General features: G+C 43.9%; 1 protein-coding gene across 8 annotated transcripts in view; it reads right to left on the bottom strand.

The window, feature by feature from the left end:
* Positions 1–21,091, bottom strand: part of LOC120897247 — a 104,538-nt gene that overhangs the window by 19,182 nt on the left and 64,265 nt on the right. For 7 of the 8 annotated variants that reach the window (XM_040301966.1, XM_040301964.1, XM_040301963.1 and 4 more), the window contains 7 exons: positions 11,807–12,563; positions 10,179–10,229; positions 9,403–9,540; positions 7,162–7,284; positions 6,838–7,070; positions 6,162–6,213; positions 206–1,630 (listed from right to left, as the gene is read on the bottom strand). In XM_040301966.1, the coding sequence (XP_040157900.1) occupies positions 206–1,630; positions 6,162–6,213; positions 6,838–7,070; positions 7,162–7,284; positions 9,403–9,540; positions 10,179–10,229; positions 11,807–11,914 (2,130 nt within the window). In that variant the 5' untranslated portion in view covers positions 11,915–12,563. The remainder of the gene's footprint in view (positions 1–205; positions 1,631–6,161; positions 6,214–6,837; positions 7,071–7,161; positions 7,285–9,402; positions 9,541–10,178; positions 10,230–11,806; positions 12,564–21,091) is intronic. The other variant, XM_040301969.1, reaches the window with a different exon arrangement.

A 21,091-nucleotide genomic window follows, 5' to 3' on the forward strand; every position in this document is an offset into this window, starting at 1 on the left:
TGTGTCGTAGTTTCTGTATGTGTCAAACCGAAAGGAAAAACAGAACGGAAAAGTATGTAACACAAAACCCTTTGACAGAAGATTCAGCCATTCACGTCTAGCAAACCCGTTGGAGTGTTGCCCTTATTTCCCTCCCCCTCGCCACACCAGCCTAGACACAGGGGTTGTCCATAAGGTTGATGTGTTGATGGCAGTGTTAGCTTACCTTCACCAATGGAACGGAAGCGAAAAGGTTAGTAGAGCGAGTGTTAGTAGCGGAAGCGGAAGATGCCGGCGTGGTGGTGGTGGTTGCTGTGGGATTTGTTGGCTCCTCGGAAACGGTGGTACTGGTGGTAGAGGCCGTGGTGGTGGTGGTGGTCAGTGGCATAGTTGCCGGAGAAGTTTGCAGCTCTATCAACTCCGTAGGAATCGTTTTAGCTCTTGTGGACGTTGCGGTTGCCGTGGTCGTTGTCATTTTTGTCGTCTTTGCTGCACTTCTTGCTGGAGTGGAAGACAACGTCGTCGTCGTTGTCGTTGTCGTCGTCGTCGGGTCAAGTTTGGTCGGTGGAACGAGACGGGATTGGGCGGTTGGGTTGATTGTGCCGATCGTTGTTGTAGTGTCCGATCGGGACGGTGCATCTTCGTCGGCGTCAATCGAGCTGACCACCGGTGTGATAGCCGGATGTGGAAGCTTTGTGGTGAACAAAGATTCGTCCGTGTGTCGCCTCGGCACGGTTAAGGTGGAGACGGCTTGGGTTGGGCTCGTCCTGAGCTTACTGTTCGGCGTGGTAGCCGGAACTTGCTTTGAGGTAGTGGGCATCGGGGGTGTGGTGGTCTTCTCAACTGTCACGTACTGTGGCTTTACGGTGGTCGGCGATCTGTTCACACTCGCCGGAAGTGTGGTTGTGGGGCTGGTCGCCGGTTGTCGCTTCTCCGGCTCTGGCTCCAGCGGTACGAACCTGTCCAGCTGGGGCTGGGTGCTGAAATCGTAAAACTTGGGCCCCCGCACGACATCTTCGATCACGTAATCGTCCCGGAACACCTCATCCTGCAGCCGCTCGATTTCCGGCAGCAGCAGCTCCGTCTCGACGATACGCTCGATATCGATGCGCTTGTGCTTCGCCTTGCGGGCGAGCAGCGTTTCTTCGTCCTTTTTCAGCTGCTCGTTGTTGGCGATCGTTTTGCTGATGGTCGACTCGAGCTGGGACACGCTCTCGCGCAAATCGGGCGGCGTGAAGGGGTGGCCGGCCACGTGCGACGTTTCGGTCGCCGGCTGGAAGGCACGATCCGACTGGTGCGTGTGGGCGAGCAGTGCTGCGGCTTGCTTTTTTGCCGACCGTTCCTTCACCTGATCGTACAGGCCGTGGTTGTGCTTGCGCTTGGGTTGCGATGGTTGCGTGGTGGCGGCAGTGATGGATGGCGCTGTTACCGATACCATTACCGGGGACTTCCAGTGCTCCCCGGTCGCTGCACCACCACGCGGCCATGGTTCCGCCTGCTTCTCGGCGCTCACATGATGGCGATGTTGTTGCTGATGGTGATGGTGATGTTGTTGATGATGGTGCGTTTCCACCGTATGGTCGGGATTGTTAGTAGTATGCTTGTTAGTGGCGTGTGTTGGCGAGCTGTGGTGCTCAGCCTTGGTGCTATACTGCTGTGTGCGAAGCATCGACATGAAATTGCCAAAATTTGATCGGATTTGAAATGGTTTGGTTTGTGCGAAGCGTCGGGAGCAATATCGATTTCCGAAGGGACACAAAACATCGAGAAGGGAAACGACATTGTACAGCAGACGAAGACAGTGATGGGTGAGAGCACAAAGATAGAAATGGGAATAGAGAGAAGAAACAGAAAGAGAGAGATAATGTAAGGAAAGAAATGTTATGTAGAGAGAGAGAGAGAGTACAGGAAATGGTAAGGATGAACTTCACAGTGTTGTACCCGTTAGCGAAGAATCTGCTGCAAAACACAAGCGAACGCACTCACAAGTAGCTTCCATTTAAGGTGAAAGATGTTTCCTTGCAAACCACCAACGCAAAACAATACTCAGACACACGAACACACACACATACACACAACCACACACAAACGCACGCACAAACGCACATTCTAGCATACAAGAAAAGCTTCAAAAGCGCACACTTGAACAGTTTGTACTATCGGCAGAACACAACACGACGTTTTGCTTGTGAGTTTTTTGTTTTTACGCAGAAACCAATGAGTGGGTGTGAGTGAGTGTGGGTGTATTTTATGTGATAAGCACGGCCGGCATTTGTTTGGTGAAACTTTGCGCAATTGTGCACAAGTGAAAGGGGCACAATTGAGGGGGGTTTTTTCACGGGCGAACACAAACAGACAAACAGAGCACGGAAAATGGTGTGATCCCGAGGGCGAAGACTTGACTCAAGGCAACACTGCTGTGCTGTGCGATACGGAAAGACAGAGAAAGAGAGAGAGAGAGAGAGAGATAGAGAAAGGCAGTGCGAGAGGTGGACTGGGAGAGAGCGAGATGGAAAGATATAAAAGAAAACAGGGCAGAGCTGTAGAGAAGAATGGACAGAGAACGGGAGGAGAGAGTAAGAGATTGCTAGTTTGTATGGAAATTAATTCAAATAGCAAGTGAATACTATCAGGACGTGCACGCTTTTCAGGATTGTTGGGAATTGGAAAGTAAAAAAATAAAAAATAAACGCAAACAAAAGGATTTTGTTGGAGGGCAGCATACGCTGGCAGCTTGTTGCTAGAGAAGCTGTAACATAATAAAAAAAATACTGAACGTGGATGGAGAGGAAGTATCGTGTTCCACCATGCCTTCTGTCCGACAAACCGGAGCACTACGGTTTCGATTACGATTGCGTTAGTGGTGATCGTTTATTGATTGGCAATGGAGTTCCAGGGAAAACGACCAGGGATTAACGGCAGTTCAACTGGCGAACAAAGCCTTTATGTTGCTATCGTCACGCATAGCTGGGCCAATAGTTGATTTACCATTAGCGATAATGGCGCCCTGTCAGCGGGTCCCGCCACTCGAACGACAAACACCAAGACGCGAACGGTGCTGGGCGCCTCCATCCCTCCAGCCCGATTCTTCGGAAGGATGTAATTAATTTCATCCTTTTACGCGCTCTCACGCACACAATGCAATGCATAGCAAAAAAAAACCGAAGTCTGTGTGTTGTTTGCGTCTCTCCTTCTCTCTTTCACACTCTATCTGAACCGTTGCGTTACTTTCCGTCCTTGAATTACACAATTAGTGCGCTCGATAGTTAGTGCCGTTCGAAACGATTATATCCGCTCCGTATTTCCGTCCCTAAAATGAAGGAAATGTCATCGCTGAAAGTATGGCGTACAATAACAGCAGAGCGGAGCAAAAAAAAAAGGATTACATTACGTACGGGATCGAGTTTGGTGAGCTTTTGCCGTTTGCGTTTCAACCGGCGCAATGTTCGGTTGGGTGTATCGATTTACTTTGGGCGGAAATATATTTCCGCACAGGTTGGTGCTTCGTCGGATGATATAATTTTTGTGGATGGTTTCCATATTAAAACGATTAAGTAAGGGAAATGGAAATGAAGAAATCCAGATGACTTTATTTGAGTTTTTATAAAGCATTCCGGAGCTTTCCAGAGTTAACAATGGTGCCAAAATGGCTTATAACATTTGCATATGTTTTAAGCAAAAAATGTCGAAAGGAGCTTTTTATATTCACCTATTTATTTCTTTTAAAAGGGCATCTTTCGGACAATTTCATATGAATGCCGCAATAAAAATATGTTCACCGAAGAAAAGCCAAACCTTTTGACGATGCTGATGGCCAACAAGGTTTCATAATCATTACGGCACAAGAGCAGACAATAAAATATGCTCTTTGTGAAATCCCCATGTTTTTAAAATGGCACAATTCATCATAGAAACATTGTCTTTTCCAACAGCGGCACTCTGATAAATTGAAGACCCATGGCCGCACTAGTATGCGTGTAATTCCTGACATTTTCGCGGTAAAAAACGAGAAAATATTCACTGCAAACCGGCCCCGTTCAGCAGGTTGCGTCGTCGCCATGATAAATAACAAAATGGCAAAGAAAGCGACAACGATCGCGCTCCGTAAATGCCAACCAAATGGGTTCGGGACGAAAGGACGCACCGCATAGCCTGGTCACATTGACCGTTTGTCGTTAATCGAGCAGCAAAAAAATAAAAAAAGTTAGCAAGTGGTTGATTGTTCGGTTTGCCTTCTATTCCGTTGTGCAATCGGCATGGACAGCGTGGAAACGATATAGGGAGAAACCGTTTAAAAGCGGCTGAGCGGATGGGACAATGTAAGGTGGTTTACGTGGCGGGAAGGTTGAGATGATCGAGTGGCAGAGAAATCAAACAAAGAGAAAGAAAAAGGTTTTGAAAAGCTCTAGGAAGGAGCAGAAACTTGTTCTACGTAACACGCAACCATAACAACAACGAAACGGAAAAATGTAAAAATTGCAATGGAACGGTAAAGAAGTAAAAAAGGTTGTGACAAACGTAAAAGGAAAATGAAGCACGGATCCCTTTTGTTTGTATCTTTTCTTTCGTGTTTTTTCTTATAAAATTCAAGGAAACCCGATGTCATTTAGTAGAATAGATGCTTTAAGTTATTGTAAAATATACTTATGAAAGAAAGGACAAATAAAAAGGAAGATACAATAATGAACGCTAATTGCTAAAAAACGAATCAACAGCTTAAAACGAGAAACACACTTAAAACAAAACCTGATGGATTAAAAATCAATATAAACACTATTAGTGTAAGCAGATTATGATGTAACAAAACCAAACAGAACAACTAATCACAACACAAACAGTGAAGAAACGGGTGCACTAGAAGAAAACCATCCCAAAAACTTTGTTTGCAGACCTCTAATGTATCGTTTTGTGGAATTTTGGTGTAGTAGCAATGGTACTCTTCGGCTATGAGTGTACTTGTTTATGTGAACAGCTATGTATAGGTAATATCAGGCACTAATGTTAAATAGTTGGACTTAATGTAATATTCACACACGCATTTCCGATTTGCAAATTAGTGTACGGATAAACAGGGACCCAGTCTGGTTGTTAGTTTACTGATATTTGGCGTTGTTAAATATTAGCCCCCAAAATGCAACTGCCATTCAAACAAGCGCTAAAGGTGTGGCAACGATATCTAGCAAACGCGGCAAAACGCGAACAAACTTTACATCAAAACAAACGCTAATCGATAGATAAGGGTTAGTGGGAGGAAGAGCCCTATCGAGAGATGTACATAAAGTACGCGCAAAAGGGAAAATGGTCCAATCGGTACGGTGCACTCTGTACAGGGTTGGGTAATGGTAATGGCCGAAACGGTTGGAAAAGGATATAATCGCGCGCGCCTGAATTGAATATGGTGGTTTAGCAACGCGCGGTAATGGACTCAATTAGAAGCGTAATTGCGAGGCCACCCACCATCATGATGGAGCGCCCCATAGGAGGGTGAATGGGAAGCACGGTCCGGGAAAATGTTTCACAACTAATTCCCGCGGAAAGAAGGAAATCGGTGTCGGAAAGTTATTTTCTACTGGATGGGGGGGAGTGTGTGTGAGGAAGCAGAATTGATGAAGGTGAAAGGGGATCGGAGCGAACGAGAAAATTTATCAATTTATTTGCACTGGACGTGATCGGCACGGAATTGCATTTGAGGTGTCCGAAGTACGCGTTGGAATGAAAGTTGGGTCTCTTGCTGGTGGGTGGTGGTGGGCTGATGAAGGGAGAAACAAGTTTGCTAAACCCACCACAGGAAATGTGGTGTCGGGCGGTGAATGTTGATCATCATTTAGGTGTATATGTTTCTTTTACATGTTCGACCTCACAGTGCATGGACTATTTGGGAGAGTGGAGATGGAGCAGTGGCGAGAAACGATTACTTTACGGCACCTCACCGTGCTGGAGCTTTTAGTAGGGGGGGAAAAGAGGGATACCATTTCCGAGCAGGGAACGACGGTGGTGGTGGTGGTATTAGTTGTTGTTGTTTGTTAGAGCGGACCGGAACAAAACGGGGAATAACGCGGTACGGTGAAGCATTGTAAACGAGTGTTAGATATTATCGGAATGGGTATCATCGTCATTAGTGCGAGGTTATTACTGCTATGGTATATGCTAAGGGCAATAGGATGGTTATCGTGCAAACTTACCTCACTGGAACCGTGATGGTGTCGGTGGGCATGAGGAACTTCCGTCGTTTCGCTGAAGATTGAAACAAAAATCACGCACGAATAATGAGAAAAGAGGAAAAAAATACCAAACACAAAAGTTGGCCGAAAAACGCGTCATTGCAATTGATCGACAAATGATCGATTGATTGATTTCTATCAAAAATTTGTTGGGAATGGTTCATCCATTATGATAATAAGGATAAACCATATGAAGAATAGAAACATAATTGTAATAAGAATAATGATATTTGAATTTAAAATTTTCAAGGATTAACATTATTGGGTAAGTGGCTGTTTTAATTGTGTTTGTAGTGTTATCAAGTATTACGATTGTATTTTTTCATGATATTGAGCTTAGCTCGCTTATTGGAGAGTAAATATTAGAGTCCTCATCCAGTTTGCTAACAATATATCAACACGAAAATATATGCTGAATAAATAACAAACTATCTATTTGATTTACTAAAATCGATCTATGTACTCCACAGTAACAATTTTATACATAATCACAGTACCGAAATATGTCCGATTTATATTTTTCATAGATACATTTCAAGACATGTGATTATTATTATTTAAATAAGTTAAATTTAATCAAAAGAGTATTTGTATTAGAGATTCATTCATTCACTCGCAAAACCGAAACTGCACTTACCCTTCATCGTCATCTTCTGCAGCTTCATCGTCGTCGTAGTCGTAGTAGTCATCGTCTGGATCCACCTCACGCTTGATTCTCTTATCACTTGCAGCCGCACCACCGGTCTGCTCCTTCCAGATGATCCACCAGCCAAAATCCATACCGGTAAGGTCACGTAGTTCGGCCAGCTGCGTGTTCACGTTGCGCACCGTTTCCTTGGCACTCGATGACATCTTCTCGCCGCATCCAACCTGTACAGGGTATGGTGAAATTAGCGCGTAGGTTAAATACCAAAACCAAAAGGGAAAGGCAAAAGCATGCCAGAATGCAGCGCCCGCTTACCGGAAATCCAATCCAACCCAGCGATTTTCCAACCGTCCGCGAAGGTTTCTTGCCGTGCTGGAGGGCCTTTTCCACCATCTTGTGCAGGTCGTTACTCGTTGCATCTCGAACAATGATCGATTCCTGCGGACGGGAGAGATCCCGGAAAGCATTAGGAAAATTGTTGCTAGATAAGACGAAGCGGCTTGGCTTTGCGCTCGTTCGAAGCTAGGAAGAGTACGTGTGTTCTGACGAACAATCGATGCAATAACATAATGCGCGTGCATTTTAACGACCCATCCGCTAGCGACCGTGGTACTGCACATCGTTAGCAGTGGCTGGAGTGGAAACAACGACCAGGCTAAGGTATCGACAGCGGGTAGAAGAGAATGAAGTGAACGAACGACAAGTACGCTAATAATTCAACCTCATATTGAACAAAGTTACAAAGAAAGGGTGTGGCAGCATAGTTCAAAGTGGGTGAGGGTTTAGGAAAAGAAAACTGATTCGCATTCCAGCCATCGTCTTCCCTTTCTTGTGGCATCACTGCCGTTTGGGTTTGGCTGCTTTACATGCAACTATGCAAGATTGCTATTCCGGGGGACGATATCTGGGCCAGCAGCGAGACAACGCGAGTGCGCTCAGCCAAGCAGAAGACAGACATGGGACAGCGTACGACACCGGATCCGGATCAAATGAGATCGTTTCGGTGTTTAATCGTTCAAGCATAAAAGAAGCATCGTGCCCGACCGTCTGTCGGGTGGGGGTCAACCCCACCCTCTGTTGACTCGTTTCCGGCGCGGCGAGAATAAAGAAAGTGCTGCTGCTGAACAGCAGCTATCGCTTTTGCTGACTCTGTTATTGGTTGATTTTATGAAGCTCGAAATCATTTGTGTTACCGAGAGAAACGAACGTCGTTGGCGTTTGCTTAACGCGATGGTGTGAACACATTATTGCTAGTAATTAAGCGTATTACATAGCGTGGAATTAATGTTCGTACGAGATACGAGATGTGCTCTGATAATGTCCAGCACGCTTTATTGCAAGTAAATGGACGGTTTTTATTTTGCACATTGTTGGTGAGGTGAATGAATATCTGCTTACTCACTGTGTTATGAGTTCAATTTGTGGCAGTTGTTTATATTTACACTAAGTATTAAAAAAGAAAGAGTTAAACTTTGATCTGTTTTGGTTATTGTGCAAATTCTTACTATCATATTAGAGAGCTCATAGATAAAACCACCCTGTCAAAATCATCAACTCCAGTTTCTACAAACGCTGCTCCAAACATCTCCAAATTCAACAATCAATTACGCAAACACTCAAAAAACTAGATCCAATTTAATTACCATCGAAAGGGATCAAAGGGCCTTCATCAAACGTCCGGTGCTACACTCCGATAGCCTTCGGACATCCTGATGCCCAAAGTCGTATTCTGCAGCGACATGTCACAGTAGTTTACCATCTGGTGCAGGTGCAAGCATGTCAAAAACCGCACCAAATGCACCTAATGCGGCAATTTGTAATTTACGATCCATTGGCAGGCAGGCAGACTGTGGTAGTGCTGTTGACCTGCTCTAATGGTTTAAATTGCATCTTTTGGAAGGCACGTCATAGAGCTTTCGTACGGTCTCCTATTTGCAGAGCAGAGTGTCCGGCGATTCGGGATTTCCGTTGTGGTACAGTTTCGACGGATGACAGTAACGACATCATTTGGAAGTAATGGCCCTATCACATCTAACTAACTGAGCCGTTAGCTAGATTGATAGGCAGATTGTGCACCAGTGGGAACGGGTGCCAGAGCGTTCTGCTTTACCCGTTGCTTTGGGCAACCGATACAACATTTCGGTTGGATTGATTCCAAGGAATCGAGAAACACCGTTCAGTTTGGAGCTAAATTGAACGACTTTGAAGAATGTTAATGGATCATACGTCCATTCGAAGAAGCGAGCAAAGCACTGCCAGATCAGTCAAGCAAGAGTGAGCTAATAATAAGATTAAGCATCTTGATAAATGAACAATTTCCATTACGTCGGTGATAATGAAGTCTAAGCTACTACGGATGCGTTAACGACCGAACAGGCAAGTTTTGTGTGTGTGCTTTAAAGTGATTTAAATTTGAGACACAGCATTATCCGCTACAAGAACGAAAACTTTAATTCTTAACATTTTCCCACGCTATCGATTTTCCAGCGAGGGGGGACAGGTACTCTAGTGGCAGCCCAGTTCTGTTTGAAATTCCATCGAAATCCAGCAACTTACCTCGGGGACTAAGAAATATTCGGCCAGCTTACTGATTGTGCGTTGCTTTAGGCTTGTCTGGACGTGTTTCCAGCTCTTGGCCCGGAGTATCAGAGAAAGTTGGATCGTGCTTTCCGTTGGCAGACAGCAAACACCGGCCTGTAACGAACGAAAAAAAAAGAGAACGTTTAGAAATGCGCTGAAACACCGAGTTAATTGATGAACTTGGCTCTTCGGTGAGTGAGAAATAAAGCCGTGGCTTTTGGACACGTTGCGTGTGTAGCAGACGAAATTAAATCCCCTGCCAGGCCATCGATCAATCTCGAGCGCCGTGAGCCATGTCTTGCGGGTAGAATCTTAGTCCCGCGGGGGCGCCGAACGTTCGATGGCTGACACGGGCAGGGGCATGATGGGCAAACGCGGAAAATGACTGTAGGACGGTGAGTGATGGCTTGTGTCCTGTTTGTGTTTGTGGGCCGTGTTGAATGTAGGTGACAGCGACTATTAAAACTATATTAAGTTGCATCGAACTGTTTTACAAAACGGCGCCTTATAATTATGTTATTGTGTGGGAAGAAAAAGCTGATCCTAATATTTCATTTATTTGAATGATTTTTGAGAACTAAATTTCAAATATTTTGCATAGTATTTTGAGAAAATGAAGAACAAATTGTTTCATACAACATCGCATATATTTTTTATCAACTAACACATAATTATATCTATCATGTTTCATTCATGATTGTCTCCAAACAAGATGCTACCATAAGTTTATCGGAATAAATTTAACCACTTACCTTGGATAATTTCGGTTGGCTATCTACTTTTGGAGGTTCCGCGGCTATCGGCTGCACCCGGTCGCGTTTATGATTGCGATAAAGATGATAACAAAAACGGACACGGAAAATAAAAACAAATTAAATCATTAATTATACGATACGGACAGTCAGCAGCAGTCACGGAAAGAAGAACACTGTTCGGTAAATGATTAGCTCTGTTAACAACATCGAAGCGCGATGCCGTGCCACATGTGTGTGTGTGTTCGTTTTATTACAAGGTGTAAAATCATTTCTCCATTTAGATAGCGATCAGCACGATGGGGAAGAATTAATTTGATTCGAACTGTTAGAAGGCGCCAGAAGCAGTTCGCCTATTCCGACCCGAAACCGTGCATTGATTTGAATAATTTTTCCATTCATATCCATCTCGCGATCTCACTTGCCAGTTACGTTTTTGGTTGCTGCTTTGAGATCCTACAATAAAAAACAAGCTCGAATCAGCAGGAAAAATAGATGATAAACCATTCCGCACCATATGCATATTGCGTCCGAAGACCGCAGCGTAAAAGAAAGCGGAAAAGAAATCTCCCAACGGTACGTGAGCAGTCTTTTCCATAGAAAAAAAAAGTAGAAAAATCTGAGCAACCAAGAGGGCAGGAAGATTCCGGCATTCCGGGTCCAAAATCGCTATGCAAATCAAATTTTCCCTTATTTATCAGTGGGCCACCAACCACCACCGTTCCCTCCCTAAGCTCATCTGAGCGCGTGCACACGCCCCCGGAAGTCACGCATTTCGTCGTGTACCTCTCGCGTCTTTGGCGAGCCCAAGCGTCCGTTCCGGTGCGCCGTTCGATAGCCCAGCCAGCGCTGCCCGTTGCGCCAAGTCAAGCGAGTTTAATTGATTTACAAATTGTTTTCTGGTGGTCTATGTTTGTGTTTCCTCGTGGTCGTGGAAGAATGGCAGCGAATGCTTGCGTTAGCATTCTCGTTCTCGTGTTTTTAGAGTTTGATAAGCTTCCGGAATGCGATGCCCGTGGATGGGAGAGAGGGAGTAGCAGCAGGGAGCCCGGCACCTTGGCGCATTTGATTGGCATTTTGATAATTAAGTTTTGTGTGTGCCTCTTTTCTTCGGAAAGCTGTTGTAGGCCGACCGTTTGGGACGATGGGAAGTTAACAGTGCGGGAGCGCGAACGCAAGAAGGAGTTCCAGAGATAATGAGTGAAAATTGGTAGAGGAAGGAAGAGATTGGTGGAGAAAAACATTTCATTTCTGCAAAATAAAAAAAATATATGGAAGCCAAGGTATATAAATGGCAGAGCCAGTACTGTAAACTGATTGTAACCGGGAACCCGGAAAAGGCGGCAAAAAGGATTGACTGGAAGGTAGCAAAACTTTTACCAGAGGTTCATTCCTCAAGGCAAAACAATCCTCACTGTAGGCGAAGAAAAGTATGTTTGAAAGCAAGGCATGCCCACACGCTTGTGTCCGAGCAAGCGGTAAATTGATTTCTGGAACCATCAAAACTTCGCCGAATATGTTGGAGGACCTTTTTGGGAAGAGTTGAATTGTGCTCTTAAGCTGCCTTACTGCCTGTTAGTGCTGTTAGCTGTTAGTGACCAGAAAGAGGAACCACCAAGACAACTCACCTCAACATCGTCGTTCTGCTCCGGCACGAAGTCAAAGTCTTCTGCGAGTGTAATACTGGTGCATAGTAAAAATATGATACAAAACGTTTCCTGATATCGTAAATTCATTGTAGTAGCGGGTTTGAGTTGTCCGTCGTTTTGTGCTGTTTGGTGGTGTTTCGGTATATGTCCTCCCGCTTAGAAAGCGCTCGTGGGCATTAGTTAAGACAGTGAGCTAACTAGCTTCTGCACTCTGCGATGTGTGCCACGTTCGTTGTATTGGTTTCGTTGTTGATAATGGGCAGTTGAACCGGAAGCTCACACGCACACAACTACCAAAATGTGCACTTTTACTAGTTCTACCAAACCAGAAATCGGTCCACGGTTGTTGACAGCGGAGTCACAACCGCTCTCCTGATGCTAATCTATCACCTTCTGGGTACGGCGACGGATCGCTCTCGTCAATCCATCCAACAGTGATTGATTGATCTCGCCTGCATGGGAAAGGACGTGCTACCCCTTTTAGGATCGAGTCCGTCGGCCCCGTATCGTTTGACTGGTAGTTGAGGTGGATGACACGATGTTCGTTTGGTAGATCACATGCGCGGTTGGTTTATAAGCGTTCGCTTATATGTTACGGGATCTGATCAGTTCTTTCGCGCAGTGCTACTTGTTGTTCTCGACGTGATATGTTGATTTGTCTTTGGAAGTTCTCGACCTGGAGTAAACAACACTAGATGTTTTTCATCCGGAAGACGAAGACGTTCGTGGTGAATATCTGGAAAGAGAGATTAAGAGAAAGCATTAAAACATTAGTCATTATGTGTAGAGTGCGATAGATTTTGAGTCGTGATCCGAAAGATGGATGATGTTGATGACTGTCATTATAGGCATAATTGTGTTTAATCTAGCCATCGAGGCTGAGAAAAGGGTCGCTTCATTCATAGATTGTAGGTGAAATGGGTGGAGAGCATTTTGTTACAATGTCTGAGAAGTTAAAGTAGAGGCATCAATTGCATTTTGGATTGATTGATGGATATGCAAGCAGAAATAAGAACTTAATAGATGCACAATATCTACAATTCTACAGCTTTCCACAATTGTGCCAGTCGATGTTTAGTGTGAGAATTTTTTAAACACATCTCTATAACAGCATTTGTTTGAAAAAATCATCTCTTATTGGATCACAGAGCATTAGAAAACAAATATTATTGTTTTGGTTTTAGAGCTTTCACAACAAAATTTTGCTTCCTGAAGCATTTTTTTCAAGTGCAATAGCTCAGTATGTTTTCATCAACAATGGTACGGTCACGGCAGTGCTCTCCATCCAGAGGTCCTTATCGCGAGAGTGAGCGTGTTTAAATGGCAACAAACTCATTAGGCAGTAGGTAAACCCCCACTCCCCACCGCTGGTCATTACAAACTGATGAGGTAGTTCATTCCAATGTCAAACTGGCGTCATCACAGTGAACTGGCCCGTGCGTTAGTGATTAAGGAGAATTCTCTACTACGACTAGCGCACCGCCTTCCGTGGATGACTAGGCCGAAGCATGAGATAATACGCCTGAAATAAACTTTCACCGGCGTTTTGTCGATTTTTATAGTGATTTGTTATACTTAACCCCAACACAGCTACACATTATCGCTAGTTGCTAGTTGTATGTTTGGCAAACAAACCCCTTCTGCACAACGGCAGTTTGCTGTTCCACCCATTCCCGAGAACTTTGTTTCGTTACTGTCTGGCGTCATTTAGCTATCAATGTGAGCATCGAACATAGTTCACCACCGCATAATACTTCCGCGATTATGACACGGTCCCACATTGAATAATCACTCCCAACACGTTCCCGTACTTTGTGCTATCGCGCTCAAGGTACGTAGTTGACGAATATCTATTTACGCCCTGCTTTCAAATTAAATAGACAAACTAAACTCTTGCGCCACGCCACGGTCAAATACAGGAGGAGAATTGAAGAGAGCTGAATGAATGGAAACACCTCTCCGGCTCCAATGTCTACATATACATGCTCCCTCTATTTTTATCACATTTATCACCAGCGCCTGTCAACCATTTGTCTGCAGCCGCGAAATGACACCTCTGTGCGTTGACCGTGGCGCTAAGTGACGCGAACATGTCCATCAATTCCATTTACAACAACTTCCAATCGTTTCGTTTTTTTGTTTTCACTTCTCTTCGGGTGGCGATTGTTGTCGCTCACCTTTCGCCCCCGGCATTCGCAAAACAATTGATACGGTGTAAGATTACGCAGCGGGATCGATTTACACTTTTTATTTGCTAATCTTAATTGACAAGTTGTTGAAACAGCACAACAAAACGGGAAGTCACTACCAGTAATTGTCAGTAGGAGATGCAGATTTGCGTTTAATGTCGAAAATCGTGACGTGTGATAGCCGTGTGTGTGTGTAATGTGGTAGATTTTTGAATTGTGGTGTGTGTGTGTGATGTGTGTCAAGTGTGTTTGTGTAGTGTGTGCGTCGTTATCATAAGTGTGGTGAATATCCTGTAAAACGGGTTGTTAGAACATGTGTTTCGTAACGTCCTGCTTTCGAGATAGTCAAACTGAACCCATCTTGAGTCGCCGACGCCACGATCGTCAAATCTATACAGGACCAGGTAAACGCATGAATTGTAAGAGAGTGACCTGAATGAAATTCCGAGGAAACACCGATTTGCTCGCCGAACTACTTATTTCAGGATGTCTACAGATGGCATTGCGCAACATGACTGCAACATACTGAAACTATGCTATTGAACATCACCGTTGACCGTGGCGGCTAAGTGCAAGTAAACGCGCGAACATGTCCTATAACAGTATTCGGAATATTAGAACAACCAACTTCACAATTGTTTGGCGTTTGTTTCCATTCACTTTCTCTTGACGGCGCGATTTGTTGTTCGCATCTATTACACCTATCGTCCGAAACCGTAGTTCAATTCGCAAAACAATGGATACGTGAGTAATTGTATTACGCAGATCGTTGTATATGTATTAGCGGCACTCTAATTTTTTAATCCACTGCACATCAATACGTTATTCAATGAACACGTTGTTGAGGTTACTACTTAGCTATGCTTTTGTTGACAACAGAGCACAAAATTGCGTGACTTGGAGTAGTCATCTACTGCAAAGTACAGTTGTCAGTTACAAGAGATGAACAGATTTGAACGTTTATAAGTTAACAGTAGAATTCCATAAAATTATTGATTTAATAGATGTGAACCCTCAGCAGAACGCAGATTTTGCTGGTGTAGCAATAAATGAAGCATAAATGATAGTAATAGAAATGTTTGAATTGGAAAACTTTATTTTTATTTTTTGTAACAGTTTACACCAGTCCAACCGCTCAGCCTCGTTTGTATGTAGGTTGCGAGATGGGTTTTTAATAATTAAAAGCCATTAGCAAATTGCCAGCAAACACAAACGGTGGTCCCTGCATGGAATGCATTTGCAAATTAAGTAAGCGAGTGTTCGCTCAGCCGATTTACGGAGGGCAGAATGGTACAGGACAAATAAACTGAGCAAAGTTGCTGTATGCTGGAGCCCCACCGCCGCGAGAATGGGGCCATGGGAAATACCATTAATTATTTTACTTCCTTTATTTATGCCCCAGTTTGTCACACCGGGCTGGTCGTCGCAGTCTAGTGCAGAGGCGTTAATGTGGGGAGAATATTGAAGGATGCTCAAAACGTAAGAGAGTTGGCAGCGCAAAAACGAAAACGCTCTAAATGGGAACAACCGACCATGACAAACGAAAGAAAATAATCAAATTGAAACACTGTAAACACATGGGGCAAAGCCACCGAATGGGTCACTGGTTTCTTGTTGCATCCACTAGAGACACAGCCGTTCTTTGATGGAACACATTGGGTGGTAGTGCAAACTCAACGATGTGGTATAAGTCAGTATGCTTTGTCTGATTCTAGTAAATCGGAATCAGCGAACCGCGTAATTGATTATTACGAACAGCTTAATTCTGTACGAATAAAAACGGTAGGACTGCAGAGTGTATGAAGAGTATGCAATGAATGTGCCCGAATGTGCCAAGATCATTAGAACAATCACGATAGTTAATTATAAGTTTTAAGATTTGCATGTCATAACTAAGGTTCCGACATAAAATTGATCACTAAACATCCATTTATTTAGTAAAATTTGATCGGGGCGTTTAATTGCATTTGCAATAACTTTAATTGCAAGAAGTACATCTTAATAATACTGTGACCATCGTAGCAATTTTCGCATTAAAACGCACCACCCGTGCATCGTCATTGCAATAATAACGACGACGTTTAATCTGTAATTGACTGGTCCTTCCGCATCATTACAGGCGCGGTTCGATCGTAGCACAGATTCCACTGCACAGTGTGTTGTTTAATTTATGGTCATTAAGATCAGAATGGCCAAGACTGAAGAGCGGCGGTCGCCACGCTAGACAGCATCGTCCTTCGTCCTTCAATCGATGTACGCAAGATGGTGCTGCTGCTGCTCGTTAGCATCATCAGTGATGCAGGGAGAGAGAGAGAGAGCGAGCGAGCTGAGGACACTTTAATTGATTTGCTCTTGCACTGCGCGATATGCGACCCCGGCCGCGAATCGACCGGTCTGGCACCACCGTCCACCGGGCACACCCTGTATCGGTGTATTTTGTTCTGCCCAGCTCGATTGCTCGACACTCCGCATAATAACGCGAGTCACGAGCGTCGATAATCAACGGCGGAAGATGAACGAAAGTGCGAAAAGTGTGCCGTCCTGTGAAATGCGTGCGTATATGGCCAAGAGTACGTCTGCGTTGGCGAGATACTCTCTTAGGGTAAGAAGCACCCTTAGACGGTAAAGGTAGATCCGGCAGACGTGGTAGTTCCGGCTCCTCCTTTCCCCTCCCAAAGACGTCGACGAACGCTGATGAACCGCATATTGATGAGCTCGTAAATTGATAGATGATAATTGATGGCAAGCAATCGTTTGGGGCCAACTGATTCACGAGAGTGTACGGCGGCACACCGTAACGGCAAAGTGGACCAGGGGATCTGGCCAGTGCTTCACTGTTGTGAAAGACCCATCTAGGATCATCAATAAGTTCTTTTCCGATTGCCGGATTGCCGCGTTGATGATGGTGAGTGCAATTTACGATCGTGTCAGTGAGCCATTTAAAGCGATGTGGCCAATGGAGTTCTTCGAGGCGCGATAAGCTTCGACAGAAATAAGCACAGACAGTCGCTTGGGGTTACAATGTTTTCCGATCCGATTCTGGGAATGGAAATATTTTGCTTTCTAATTAAAAACGCTTGCGCATATGAGAGTAATTCTTTGAAGGCTTGCCACTTACTCATCGGCTTGGTTCAATTGAATTATGCTTATAGTGGTAGCGCTGTCAAGACAAAACCCATATCAACACAAATTTGTCATCGCAAAAGTGCTCGAACTTCTGGAACGAACGAATGAACGAACGAAACGAACAGCCCTATGCCGCGTCTGGCACTGAGGCCAAACAACATACACACGCCCTCATTAATAAGTTAAGTGGGTTCGATGATTAAAACTTGTTGCTGAAAAAGCATGCTTGTAGCATTGACACGCCATGGACAGAGTGCATGGTTGAGTGCAGCAGACCACGGCGCACAAGTTATGTTCCGAGTTCTAGGTACAATTGTAGCTTTAAAGCAAATGGTTGTTTTTCCTCGCACTTTTCCTCGCCGCTGATTGATACCGGCGGAGGGAAAAAATCCCTCTAAAGTGTGTGGTGTGAACAAGCTGAACCAAATGATAAATGTGGCATGCTGCGGCTGCTGCTACCCCAAACTGCACTCCCAGCATCCCAGTTGCAGCTATGTCCAATGTTCGGTTCTGCTCCACCCGAATGCTTCTGCTCCCACAACTGCCGTTTGTTTCGGAACGATGATAATGATGATCCGGAGTGATGTTGATACATCCATAAAAATCTCCCAGGCACTGGCTGCTCCCCCCCCTCCAATTTCCCGAACCAGAAGCGCAGCATTTATGTGCGCTCCGCTTACGACATGCGTTGTTACGATACGGTGTCGGGGTCTGGTTCGGTGCGCTCCCGGAGGCAGATGGTTTGTTCTTGCCCTTGGAAAGTTTTTATTTGCAAGATGCACTACACACTGTTCTGTGTGTGCGTTTTCCCTGAGCGTTGGTTATGTTTTGTGCCCGCTGACTAAGTCCTCGTGGAGCATAATCCATCGAGTGAGCGTTGCTGCTCTCTTGGTATCATACTTTGTGGTATACTTTGTAAACGCAAAAGTGCTCTGCCTGCGGTTTGCATTCACGTGTTTTTCACACGCAGAGTTGATCGTGATCGTTTGTCGCACGGGGCAGGATCAGAGGAAGCGCTAAACTGAGCCGCAACGAGCGCGCCGCTTTCGTTAGTTTGTTTCGCTTCATCCAACACATCTACCAAGCGCTCAAAGAGGAGTTTACAGTTGGCTTTGCGCTTTGGAGGTTTTTTTTACGCCACATTTCAAATGAACAACTGCACGCAGTAACACCCATTCGAGGCGATGCTGGGGGTGAGTTGCTGTATGGAAAATTGATGCTTGCATTCCATTCAATTGAGCAGCCCGGGCAAGAGTGGGCCTAAATTGTTAGCATCCAGCTGGTTGCGGCTGTAAGCATTGTGCGGTGTCTCCTGCGTTTGCTGTTTGCATTTTCCTCTTTGTCACAGTAGCTTTACAATCAAGCTGTGGTGGTGGTGTAGCGTTTGCAGTGCGCACTTTCTTATATTAATTATGATTTGAGGCGTGCAAAAAGCCATTTACTGGTGGGAGCGTTATGCCCGTTTCGGGATAACATAAAGCGCGAAAGGAGAAACAAGTAAAACGCATCGCGTGGGAAATATTTATCATTTGATTTATTTTGGAATTCCAACGCAAACCACAAATGCGTGAAAGAATGTCCGAAAGAATTTCGGTTATAATTGTCCTTGCGTTGTTTTTTCATTGTAGGAACAATTCCTTTATCGAAATAATTACGTTGATTAAAGACATCGTACGAGCTATCTTTATTCTCAGGTCCAATTAAAACAAGATGCATTTTAGAGCTTAATTAAGAAAATGAGAATATTATAAATGTGATACAAATACCACATTATTCTACACCACCATTTTAACGAAGATGTAATTGAAACTTTATTCCATTTGAAATTAAAAAAAAAAAACATTTTAACGTCAATATAAGAAAAATATAAATAATCGAAAAGGAGAGAACAGAAATGAATAATGTAGTAAGAGATTACACATTCGATTGTATTGAAAAAAGATGTTAAAGCCACTAACACGACATGCATTAATATAATATAGCTACAAATCTAAAGAAGCAATCTGTCTATTCAAATGGAGCAGCTAAAAAAAGCCTCTAACAACCGGATGATGGTTTCGAATCACACCCCGTACCGGATCGTCTACGCCGTTCAACCCCCGGTGCGAAAAAAGCATCGATGACGATGGGTCGGTGTTGTCTTTCACTTCCACTTCCGGTCGCTAAAAGGGTTTGGCACCAGGCTCGGATGAATCCAATAACCACAAACTTTACGAAACCGTCGTCGGCACGCTGGAGCCGAGAAGTGGGTGGATATTTTTAGCAAAATCTCCACCAAAACCACCATTTGTTTCAACGAACCCGCATCGGTGACACATCCTGTTAAGTGTGCGTCACTTGGGCCGCGCAAAATGCCATTAGCCTAACGCAGACAGAACCTGGGGCACTAGTGGAAGCCACCGCTTCCTGCATTGAACCGGTTCAGAGTGCGGCTGGTTAAATCGGACGTCGCTAGGAAGCCACTCGCCTTCAATTGGATTTCAGCAAAGGACAAATAAATCAAGAGTCAGTCGAAATGGTTGGTTTTATTATACGGTAGAGATCATGGGTTGAGTTGAAACAGAAACACCAAGCGTAACTGGCACCGGGAATTCGAGGGAACGAATGTAAACGAATGAAAAGCGTAAAAGGTTTGTGGAAAATATTACCAAAAACAAAAAAATCTAGAGCAAAGAAAGCGCTAGTAGCGCAAAGAATCGCCACACCGAGACGCGTGCAATTGGCATGGGAAAGTTTGCAGATGTGTGTTCAACGCACGCAAACAATCTACGTTCAAAGTCAAATCACGGCAGGAGGTCTAAGCGAAAACCTCCCCTTGGCCAGGGAAACGTTTCGCAAGGGTTGTGTAGAAAAAAAAAAACAAGTCAAATTCTGTACGACTGGTTTTTGTTTTACTCCATGATCCGATTAGCAGAAGCAACTTATTCCATCAGCTTGGTAAGAATTATTTTTCACAAAAATGTGATGTAAATATAGTAACAAAACTTACAGAGTTACAGTACAGAGAAATATCGCTCGTGAAGGTTATGTGTCACAAAATACTGATGATATTTACATTGTACATTGTGAAATGTAATGAACTAATGAACTAATGATAAATTCCAATTTTATGCTGAGTTTTATGCTGAGGCAAGTGGAGCGTTTGGAACGTTTGTGCGATGTTCTTTTAAAAAATTAAAATTATGCTCTTTAAATTTATTTAAATTATTTCCTCACCAAATCAAATAAATAATCTACAAAAATAAAATGACGTTTTGGCGCTCTACAAGGCTTTAGAGATGTATTTTATTTATTTTATTTATTCATTTATCCACTTGACATAAACGTCTTGGTGAATCTTGGTCCTTATATATAAATGATACATCGCGAAGAGCAGAAACTGGAATATACAGGATTATATTATGTTTGAAGTCGCCTACTGAGCAACCTGCCTTTGAAAGATTGTTCCGATATGTTAAAGTCGTACAGTGTGTAAACCTCATTGAACGATCTACTCATGACTGTTAAAGGATCACCTGATCCATAATTGATGAAATTCAATGTATTTTCTTCTTTGGGCTCAACAACCGTTGCCGGTCAAGGCCTTCCTATAACCACTAGTGGACTCGGCTTTCAGTGTTTTATTTATTACCATAGCAGGATAGTTAGTCCTACGAATATGAGAACGGTCCATTCGGGACTTGAACCCATTCGGGGCATGTAATTAAGTCATACAGGCTGACGAAAGTACCACGAGACCGGTATTGAATTAGTATAGTTTACTATAGAGTAAAATTGAACATATGAGAGAAAACTATTATATTTCGATGAACAGCCAAGATTCCAATACAGAGATGCTTCCACAGAAACTATACATTTCTAGATTAAATTTTTTAACATTAGAATAATTTTAAACAACTCTATTAAATTTCCTTAATATAACTTAACAATTTATAAAAATGCAAAAAAA

Source organism: Anopheles arabiensis, chromosome 2, assembly GCF_016920715.1.
Source record: "Anopheles arabiensis isolate DONGOLA chromosome 2, AaraD3, whole genome shotgun sequence".
NCBI lineage: Eukaryota > Metazoa > Arthropoda > Insecta > Diptera > Culicidae > Anopheles > Anopheles arabiensis.